This window comes from Mercenaria mercenaria, chromosome 7 (genome assembly GCF_021730395.1).
Source record: "Mercenaria mercenaria strain notata chromosome 7, MADL_Memer_1, whole genome shotgun sequence".
Taxonomy (NCBI): domain Eukaryota; kingdom Metazoa; phylum Mollusca; class Bivalvia; order Venerida; family Veneridae; genus Mercenaria; species Mercenaria mercenaria.
In genome coordinates this window covers 13,222,382-13,234,395 of record NC_069367.1, presented here as the reverse complement: position 1 = coordinate 13,234,395, position 12,014 = coordinate 13,222,382, and the positions used below count along the sequence as shown (strand labels likewise).

General features: G+C 31.8%; 1 protein-coding gene across 1 annotated transcript; it reads right to left on the bottom strand.

The window, feature by feature from the left end:
* Positions 1-2,023: 2,023 nt before the first annotated feature.
* On the bottom strand, positions 2,024-11,712 carry LOC123558081 (tigger transposable element-derived protein 6-like). The gene is made up of 3 exons (XM_053547591.1): positions 10,529-11,712; positions 3,532-3,541; positions 2,024-3,261 (listed from the first exon to the last, which is right to left on the bottom strand). Exons 1-3 carry the CDS (start codon positions 11,077-11,079, stop codon positions 2,623-2,625), a joined length of 1,200 nt encoding a protein of 399 aa, XP_053403566.1. The 5' UTR covers positions 11,080-11,712; the 3' UTR covers positions 2,024-2,622.
* Between the last annotated feature and the right edge of the window lie 302 nt (positions 11,713-12,014).

Sequence of the window (12,014 nt, the reverse complement as noted above, 5' to 3'; positions counted from 1 at the left end):
TGTTGAACTGGCTCCCAAAGGTTGCAGTCCTCGGGATGTGATGGTGTCCGGGCTGGTGGGTACATTGTGGTTGGATCTTGCATCGGTGTTGGTTGCGGCCATGCAAAGTAAGACTTTAATAAACATATCTTATCTTATAGGTTTTAAATTTTTGATAGTAACGGTTTGATTGTTACATTTATCACTTAAAGCACATTTTGTCTAACTAAATATGATAATTTAACCATTTATAATTACATACGAAAAACATCGAATTTTGTCCTTAACTGACTAGATCTACGTAGTATTACAATATATTGTTTCTACAAGCTTCTAACAGTAAATCTGTGCGAATAGCTATATAGTATTGTAACATGGACAAAGGTGTAGATTATAACATCGATCAGTCTACAGATGTTTTATGGTTACGTTTTTACGAAGCACCACATTATTTTCGCTGAATTTGCAATTAGGTGATTGAAAACTCTCTCTCTAATTGATAACCGTTTCTTCTTCAGAAAGATGCACGTTGATTTCCATAACATTGCCGTTTCTACGTTATACATCATTAAAAACAGAAGACATTTCGATGTCCCGGCGTAGCGTTTGACATGAGGCAATTGTAAATATCAGATGGTTTCTCAAAAGCAACCATAATAACAATTGTAGGTATGAATAAAAATAGTTTATAAGATACCACATAAGACTGGTGTCAGGTATTTTTAAAAGCACAAAAACCAATCCGAAGTTGTAACTAACATTTTAAAAAGCGCCATACGGTACAGCTATTACTAGTATTTCCGCTGATTTATACCCTAAAGATTCACACACACACACACACACACACACACACACACACACACACAAAAATGAAAACAACAATGCGACGGGCTCTCAAATCTGCTTTTGAAAATTATACTTTTATTTTATCAGTAGGACATGAATATAAGAAGCGACAGACTCGCCCGCACTCTGAAAAGCATGTTGTTTCAACCAAGCTGAGAAATGACCTAGATTGAAACCATATATCTGTAAGAGTGGCCTCTTGCTGCTGACTATTGATGATAAATAACAAATGCTGATTGAATGGGATAAGGCCGTGACTTTTATTATTATAATATCATTACGGAAAATTAATGAAATATCATAGCATATTGTATGAGATAGAAGTATCATGAAATGAAGCATGAAATGATAGATTTCTAGCCAAAATGCATAGAAACAAAACAGACAACGCTACAATGCCGAAGCTCTAAATATGATAAGCACACATGCACTAAACAATGCAAAGAGAATGCATTGTGCTAGGCAAGTCCAGCTACCGAAAATCCGAGGCTAGATGCTCAGAGAATTCTCAAAAGTATGCTAGTGATTATGTATACAATATGCCATACCGAAATGCACAAAGGGTGTTGAGGCCCACCAAATATTTTATGAAATAAAATTTGCCCATAAAATGATACAATGAATATCATATCTAATTATTTAATAGCCACATGCAAACATTCATTTCTTTAATAATATCAGATTTTTCCGGCTTATATACTTTTAAAGATGACAATATAAGCTATATTCAGCTGTATTTGACCATTATTTCTCTTGTTTTTACCTAATCAACCGAAAGCAAACGCTTTAAATACTATGCAGCAGTTACTTTTTCCCTAATAAATTTGTTGGAACTAACCAGAGATAGATCAATCAGTAATCTTGATAAGTCACGTACTTTATAATCCAGCCATTATGTAAGTATGTAATTAAGTATATCTGAATAGATCAAGTCGTAGTTTTACTAACTAGTTTTTGCTTACCCTTCTAGGAAAGCTTCCCCTTGTTTTCATCAGTCTAAGGTCATGCCACTCCGCCACTCTGGACCAGTGTATTGTTAGATTTGACAATGTTTCTCATGCCATCCGCCAATTGGTTCGACAGTGCTCTCATCCGACCATGCTATTCCTAGTGTATTGTTTGAATCGACAGTGCTTCTCCCTTGGCTCCGGTATAATAGCATATATCAACAGCGCGATGCATATGACAAGAGTACAGTCAAGACTGTTTTAAGAGACCGACTTTGGGAAGCAGCAAAAAAGGTCACATATGACAGGGAGTCTCTTAAAACAGTCTCACCCAACCAGCTGATGTTGATTTCATATATACATATATCTACTTGATTTTTCCAATGAAATATGTACATTTTATATAGACCTTTTTGAAAGCAAGAGTGAAAATTGTTTAAATACTATTTATTTAATTATATTTTAATAAAATGAACCATTTAAAATAGTTTTCCTCATTCATATGATAAAACATTAAAAAATAAAATCATGATCTGGTAAGAGAATGAAGCACTCAGCTATTAAAAGTGAACAGTTACTGAGTTTTCAAAAAATAAAATGTTTCACTAGATAAAGATGTACTTTTTAAATAAAATAAAATCATGATCTGGTAAGAGAATGAAGCACTCAGCTATTAAAAGTGAACAGTTATTGAGATTTTAAAAAATAAAATGTTTCACTAGATAAAGATGTACTTTTTAAATAAAATAAAATTATGATCTGGTAAGAGAATAAAACACTCAGCTATTAAAAGTAAACAGTTATTGAGATTTTAAAAAATAAAATGTTTCACTAGATAAAGATGTTCTTTTTACAATGTTCTCTTTTCAAAGAAATCAGTTATCTGACTTTGTTTTGGTTTGTTTACAATCACTTTACATAGCTCATCATCAAATTTCACAATGCTGTCCATCAATATTGAATTTCCTACATTGACTGCAAATGTTTTAAGTTTATTCACAAAGTCACAGGTCTCTGAGTAAGTTGGTATGTGTACTGATAAATCATTCTCATTTTCATCACTATCATCACCCTCATCAAGGCTTTCAGAGAAAGAACATTTATCTGGCATGAACTCTGACAGTAAATTTTCAATTGGTGCATCCCAGTTTGTATTTTGGGTTTCACATGTTAGAACCTCTTCATCAATTTTGACTAGATCTTTAAAATTGCACCCAAAAAGCTCAAGCGACATTTGCATTACTGCTAATGGAACATCATCGTCCTCATCACAGTCTTCCTCACTAACATCGAAATCAGCAATGCTAGAACAAGCAAAGTTATCAATATTGAATCCAGCTTTTGAAAAACATTTTACGATTGTGTTTGTCTCTACTTCTGACCATGAATTGCTGAGCCAGTAAATGGCATCCAATATTGTTATTTGTTTCAGAAGTTCACTTCCCTGCATAGCTGGGTGTTGTTCCATGCCTCGTACCATATGCTGTAGCTGAAAGACAGAAAAAGAAAAAATAATAAAATCTGTGAATAGATAATGTTTGACTGAGTTTATTCCCGATAGGCAATGAAAAGTGCAAGACCCCTCTCACTCTTAGCACTAGTTTAAGCAGAATTCTTTTTCAATAAAAAAAAACTAACATGATAAGCGGCCGCAGCAGTTCTTTAGTATGTTTTTAACAACAATGATTTTAAGGACCTTAGCTACTACTGATTTATGTGTGAAAAAATATCTGAAAAAATACCCGAAGATATAACCTACCTGACGTTTTCTGAATCTCTTCTAAACAATACAATGCAAATGAGAAATGTAAACACAGATTTGATAGAAATTCATAGCAAGATGAATGATTTAGAATTAAGTTGTCAATCAAACAGTGAAATGTTTGACAACCAGATGATTACAAATAAAGAATCACATGAAGTTCTAACTGACCACCAAAAGCAAATTATTGATTTACAAGAAGAAAATGAGAAACTCAGAGCAAATCAAGAGATACAAACAGAGACAATCCTTGAAATGCAATGTAAACTATTGGAAAATAACCTGATCATTTTTGGGATAGATGAAACAGATGTTGGTCCAGATGCAATAGAATACACAGAGGGAGTTATAAACCAATTTTTGAAAGAAAAATTAGATATAAACAGACAAATAAAAATAGAGAAAGCATACAGACTAGGCAGGAAATCAAAGCATCAAATTCAGCCAAGACCAATAGTGGTAAAATTACTCTCAATAAAAGATAAAGAGTATATACAGAATATGGCTTCAGAAAAACTAAAGGAAACACAATACACTGTCAGAGAACAATTTCCCAAAGAAATACAAGAGAGAAGAAAGCCATTATATGCAGAACTCAAGAAAGCAAAAGGTAGTGGTAAAAAGGTGAAATTAATAAGAGACAAATTGTATATAAATAATGAAAGATATACACCAACAGAAAATAGAGGACCAGGTAGTTCAATGGATCAAAGGTCACCCCAAAACCAAACTAGACCTAGAAGAAAACCACAAACAAGTTACAGAATGGTTTACAATAGTAACAGAAGAGACCAATTACCTGATAGGCCACAAAACAATTTCCCAATTTCTAACAGATTTGACATTTTCAGTAGTGAAACACCAATAAATAAAGAAACTAGAAAACAATCAGACAAAAGAACTGCCAGTCAGAGATCACCATTAGATATAGAACCAGATGCAAAGAAATATAGAGACTATGACAATGATGAATCAGAAGATGGAGATATGGATGAGGAGAATGATTACTTAAATTTCACAGCTTCAATCAGAGGTGACATGAAACAACAATAGGACAAAACAGAGGACAACACAGTTAATAATAATAGTTATAATACAAAAACTGTTAAAATCTGTTCACTGAATGTCTGTGGTTTAAAAACAAAACTGTTAACACCAGAATTTAATCAGCTAGTCCACAAATATGATATTTTAGCTGTCCAAGAAACCAAACTTGATGATATAGATACTATAGATATTGCTGGGTATAAAATATTTATGTCAAACAGAGAGGAAATTTCCAAAAATAGGTCAGGTGGAACTGCCTTTATTGTTTCAGATGAAATTAAACCTACTGTTGAAATTTTACAAAGCACAAGTAAACTTGTACACTGGTTAAAATTGACATGCATAATTGAAAACAAAGTTACCAAAATACATATTGGTAATGTTTATATACCTCCTGTTGGCTCTAAATATGAGCACCCAGACCCCTTTTTGGAAATGCAAACAGAAATTGGTAAATTTGATAATGAAAACATATTGTTAATGGGAGATTTTAATGCAAGAACTGGTGAGAAAGATGACTTTGTAATATGTGATGAATATTTATTCAACTTGTTTTGTAATGAAGAAATGTTTACAAACAGTAATATCCCTTTGCATGAATTAAATGTTTTGAAAGTACCCCTGAAGAGGCAAACACTTGATAAAACAATTAATAATTATGGCAAACAACTTCTAGAACTTTGTGCAGCTAATGACATATTCATATTAAATGGCAGAATTGAAAATGATAGAAGTTCACCAGGACTGACATGTAAAGATACCAGTACTATTGACTACTTTATAAGCAATGCAGCCATAATCAAATATTTTACATTTCTTCAAGTCCAACCATTTTCCTGCTTATACTCTGATGTGCACAATCCTATTGAATTACATATAAAACTAAGTGAGCCGACATCTACCAATATCAGTTTGACTGAAAATAATCAGAAAAGTGACAACCAAATATTATGGGACAAACATAAAGAAAGCATTTATGCCAATAACATAGATACCCAAGAACTAGAAATTATAAATGAATACTTAGATAATCTAACCAGGCAAGAAAGTGTCTCCCAAGAACAAATAGATACTTTGGTAAATGAAATACAGCAGATATTTCTAAAAACATGTAAAAAAACATTTGGAGAATCTAAAGAATACATCCGTACTTCCAATAAAACAAAAAAGGAATGGAAACCATGGGTAACAAATAAATGCAAAGTAATGAGAAATAAATACCATGTAGCAAAAAGAATATATAACAGAAATAAAACAGATAGAAATAAGATGAAATTAAAAAATGTTAGTAAAGAATACAAACAAAACATAAATCAAGCTTACAGAGATCATAAAAATGAAAGAATAGAAAAACTTAGAAATTTCAAAGGCACAAACCCAAAGGAATACTGGAAGATAATAAATTCTATAGATAAAACAAAGCAGACCACTAAAGCAAGTTTAAAAGATTTATATGATTTTTTCAGAAAAGTAAATGAAGGTGACCAAAGTCAAGAAGACGTTGAAATTCAGGATACCCATGTGACCACAAATGAAACCATAAATACAGAAATTACAGAAGACGAAATAACTAAAGCTGTTAAATCTCTGAAAAATAATAAAAGTCCAGGAACCGATAAGATACTAAATGAACATATAAGATAACTCTTGACAAAATGCTCCCAATCTATAAAAAACTATTCAATATTATATTTGATTCAGGATATATACCAACAAGTTGGACCAAAGGTTTGATATTACCTATATACAAAAACAAAGGAGATGAAAAACTACCAGAAAATTATAGACCAATTACCTTACTAAGTTGCCTTGGTAAATTATTTACAGCTATCCTAAATAACAGAATTACAAAATTTACAGATGATAATAAAGTTATCACAAATTGCCAGGCAGGATTTAGGAAAGATCATTCAACTATAGACAATTTATTCATACTTCAAAGTTTAATTGATATCCTAAGAACTCAAAAAAAGAAAATATTTTGTGCTTTTATTGATTTTAAACAAGCTTTTGACACAGTTTGGCGCCAAGGTTTGTGGTCCAAACTGATAAAATACAACATTAATGGTAAATTTTTAAGAATTGTCAGAAGTATGTATGAAAATATCAAATCTTGTATCAAGACATCACAAGGAATATCTGAATTTTTTCCAAGTGTGATTGGAGTCAGACAAGGGGAAAATTTGTCTCCCATACTGTTTTCCCTATATCTAAATGACCTTGAAGATTTTCTAACAGAAAATAATGCACATGGAGTCACATGCCAGATTTCAGAACAAGACTTAATTACATATTTGAAATTATTTGTAATACTTTATGCAGACGACACAGTCCTGATAAGCGATACACAAAATAATTTACAAAATGAATTAAACCTATTCGAGCAATACTGTAATCAATGGAAATTAACAGTTAATATATCTAAAACCAAAGTGTTAATTTTTGGATCAAAAATTAAAAACAATATGCCAAAATTTACCTTTAAAAATGAAGATGTTGAAGTAGTAAATGAATATAAATACTTAGGACTATACCTTTCAAGAACATGCAGTTATAAAAAAACTAAAGATCATATAGCTCAACAAGCGACTAAAGCAATGTTTATGTTATTAAAAAAGATAAGACATTTAGACCTTACATTTGATCTTCAAATAGAACTTTTTAATAAGACAATTAAACCCATCTTGCTTTACGGTAGTGAATTATTTGGTTTCAGTAACATGAATAACCTAGAAAGAGTGCAGTTAAAATTTTTTAAACATATTCTAAATTTAAAAAAAGCAACACCATCTTATATGATATATAGTGAACTAGGAATTTTGCCACTAAAAGAAGAAGCAAAGATAAGAATGATTTCTTACTGGTGTAGACTGAATAATTATAATAATAATAATAACAATAATAATAAATTAGCCACAAAGGTATACAAACTCCTTATGGTCCTTAAAAGGCAAAGAAAAGTGAATTCAAAATGGCTAGACTGTATCCAAAGTTTTCTGGAAACTAATGGATTTAACAATGTATGGTTAAATCCAAGCAATTTCAATCCCAAATGGTTTTCTTTAGCTTTCAAGAGAAACATTAAAGACCAATTTTTCCAAACATGGAACTCCACTGTCAATAACTCTACAAATTTTATGTATAAGACAATTAAACATGATGTACAGATGAACAAATACTTCACAAAAATTTCCAACTATTATTGTAAAATCCTAACAAGATTTCGAACAAGAAATCACAAGTGTCCAATTGAAGTTGGCCGTTACCATAATATACCTATTAATGAGAGAACCTGCCCTCTATGCAACGGCGGCATAGGTGACGAATATCACTATACATTAGAATGTAAACATTTCAGTGATACACGAAAAATATACTTAAAGCCATATTATTTTAAAAATCATAATACATTGAAGTTTGACCAATTATATAATTCCGAAAACAGAAAGGAGCTTACTAAGTTGAGCAAATTTGTTGAAATCATTTTGAAAAGTGTTAAAGCCCAATATTAAGTTAGTTACTTAGCGTCCAATTTTAAGAACCTAATAGAATGTAATATTCAGACAACCTTAATGCGGCTTGTACCAAACAGTATGAAAATTGCAATAAGAAAAATTCATACAGTAACAGATACTATATTTTGTAACATACATTTTGTGTATATTTCATATCCCTGGGGTTTATACTAGGGTAACTCTTTGTAAACTTAAAAAAATAACCAACCGGATATATTTTATTGTGTAGTTTTATCATCTATTGTACACTTTCTAGATGATTATCTTGCATTATACCATATGACTTACATGCAGAAAAATACTTTTTCCTGCTATAGAGAATGCAGATACTAATATTGTATCCTATCTTCCCGTTGTAAATATATGTAAATTTATTCTTACACAGACTTAATGTAAAATAATACAGCAAATTTGTAGCATTATATATGTAATTAGATCTCATTATACCGGCTATGTTTCAACTGTGTTTAATTTTCCGAGAATGTCATTTTATTTTAAGCATATTACATAGCTTTGCATTTTTTCTTTGACAAAATGCCACTATTGTACTTTTTCTAGATGAATATCATGTACACCATATGACTTGTATATAAAATATATGCAGGAAAATACTTTTTCCTTATATAGAGAATGTAGCCACTAACATTGTATCTTTCTCTTAGTAAATATGTATAAATTTATTCATACATAGCCATAATGTAAAATAAGACAGCAACTATGTGTCAGTTTGCAATTAGATCTTAATATGCCGGTTATGTTAGTGTTTAATTTTCCTAGAATGTCATTTATACATTTTAAGCATATTACATAGCTTTGTACTTACTCTTTGACATAAAGTCAGATTCTAATAGTTATCTACTAGATGGTTATGACCAGTAACCATATAACAGATGTTCAGTATTTTTTTTCTCTCTATTCTAATAATCATGAATAATTTATAATAGGCTACTTTACCGTATCTATACTCAAAAAAATCTATTTCAAAAATTTACATTTATAACCGCAATGAAATAATTCTACTTGTTTAAACATGCTTGTTACAACATTGACATGTGGTATGTAGATTACTCATTCAAAATGCAATACTTGATTTGTTTAAAAACATTTGTTACAATATTAAAGGACATGTAGTACATACTCCACAGAATTTATTTCAAAAAGGTACTTAACCAAATTGAATTATTTATAAGTCTAAAATACTTGTTACAAAACTGACATGTTAATTTACATGTTAATCTTTATGGATTGTCAACACCAATAAATTATTGTGTCTACACCTGTTTCATGCATATATTTGATAGAATATACAGGACAACAGTTATTCAGAGATCTGAAGGAAGTAGATTCCATCTTTATATTTTACTATGTAGCTAATAGTAATCTTCCCAAAAAGACCTAATATTTTGTTTGTCTTTTTCTTCCTTCTATATAGACTTTTGTTGACACTTGTAACAAAACTGCTGTTTCAAATATTAATATATATATATTTTTTTTTTAGAACTTTACAGTTACTAGATCTATTTGAAAAGAATATTCACAAACAAATGATGATTATAGGTCTGAGAAAGAAAACAAAAAAAATTCCAACCAATTCTGCCGGCAATCAAGTCAGATGTGCCCTTGTGATTTCGTTTTCGGTCAAGGGTATGTCACCAGTACTTGACATCAAAATGCATAATATGGTATACTAGCATGCTAAAGCCAATTTTGTATAATATAAATTGGTATAGATCTACTAAACTAAAGAGAAAATATGTAACTTACCCCTTCTTGATAGTACGCATGCTGACATACTGTAAAGCTCTGGTAAAATTCCAACTGAGAATGCTTTTTTTTCCATAGATTTTAAATATAAATTCCACATATAAATGACACATCTGCTGCGAATTCTATTAATTAACATCCCTGTCCACATTAACACCATTTGGTGACACTCATTTGACCCCCATTTAATCACGGAACAAAGTTTTTACCGGCAGACCACGTGTGAGGGATTTTAAAAGTAAATAACGCATGCTTTTCTCAAAATTCTCACGGTCAATGATTATGACACAATAACTCAAATGTCTGACCTAGTAACATATTTATGGTCATTATGCTACACAGTTCTAAGCGCGTGCAATTAATCTGACCAATCAAAAACCTAGCCAATGATGGATGATGAGGTAATTAAAACTTCTAATTATAGAATAGGTAACGAGGCACTAAAATTAGAACCAAATGTTGGGTCTTAATTACTAAATTTGATATGATGTGTAATAAATTACTGTATTGATTTTGAACACAACCCCAATTATGATTCCTTCACTTTTTTGAATAAGAGTTGTCCTCTATTGATCATGTGTCTTTATTATTATTGTTATTTATTAGAATGTGAATCTCATGTTTATGCTTTGTACATACTGAGAATTTAATAATAATAAACTTGAAACTTGAATTTGAGTTTTACTGTCTGGATTATCCCCTGATCCATAGGCTGTGTGACAGAAGTTGTATTGGCTGGCAGAAACTGTACTTTAATATTGCTGAGTTTGACTTGGGGATGTGAAGGTGCATTATCGACAAACAGTAAAATGTTTCTGTTTTGACTCTTCATTTTTCTGTTGAGTGACTTTAAGAATTCTTCATAGATATAACTGTTCATCCACGCTTTTTTATTGAAATAATAATCCACAGGCAGAGTTTTCACGTCCATTCTACCAAAACACCTCGGGCTACGAGATTTACCGATTACAAGAGGTTTAACCTTCTCACCGGTCATGCTTGAACACAATGCAACTGTTATTCGCTCCTTTGATCTTTTCCCTCCGGCACAATCATCACCTTTTAATCGATATGTCTTACGCCCACTGTCACGAAAAAACAAACCCGTTTCATCCATGTTAAATATATTTTCTGGTTTGTAATCTGCACATAATGTTGGTAATTTTTCCGCCCATTCAGTAATTGTTGACTGTTTTACATCCCCCCTCTCTCCACTCATAGACCCAAACGAAATATCATGTCTCTTAATAAAACTTTCCAGCCAGCCTTTAGAGGCTTTGAATGAAGAATTTCCTTGTTTGGCTGCAAAATGGAGGGCTTGTTCCTGTATCAATGGTCCTGTGATATTAATTCTTTTATTTACAGCATCTTTAAACCATTCGTAAGTCAATGTGTTAACTTCCTCATTTCCTGTCAGGTATCGTCTTCTTTTTGATTGACCGGGTACATTGTTTTCAAAGTCAGATAACACCTCCAGCTTTCTTTTACGTAGATTTTGAATTTGTGTCTTACCGACCCCGAATTCCTCAGCAATTTTATAAGCTGGTTTTCCCCGATCTAACAGTTCTATCGCCCTAACACGCTGCTCCAAAGTCAAGACTACTCTTTTTTTGCTTTTTCAGCGGCCATTTTTTGTAAACAAATAAGTTCTCGCCTCCGCCAACAACTTCACGCGAGATCAGGAACGGCAACTCTGTCGTGTAAAACGTACGAGGGAGCGTCTCAAAGTCGCTGAAAACGGTCTAACAATTGATACGGGAGCCAAATTTCACAGTCGCTTGTCGCGTAAGACAGGGGGTTGCTTAATTCAGACTATATTTATAGTGAATTGCGTCCGGAGCAAAAAATAGAGTCGCATATGACAGGGAGTCTCTTAATTCAGGGAGTCGTTAAGGCAGTCTCGACTGTATGTAGAAGCTGCATATACAAGCATCTAAATAAAAGAAAATCAAATATCAAATTTATTTATTTATTTTGTTGGGTTTAACGTCGCGCAATCAAATATCTAAAGAACAGAAATGCTAAACAGTTATTAGTAATAGTTATCGATGAATGTCTTCGTTATTACGATAAAGTCACAAAACGCACAGCCGTGGACGAAAATTATTAACTACATGACGGCAGTAAGATATTATGCTGATACAATACTCAAGG

What these genes read in the sequence shown, in the direction of transcription:
- LOC123558081 (XM_053547591.1), bottom strand. Translation starts at nt 11,079, where the DNA reads ATGAGTGGAGAGAGGGGGGATGTAAAACAGTCAACAATTACTGAATGG.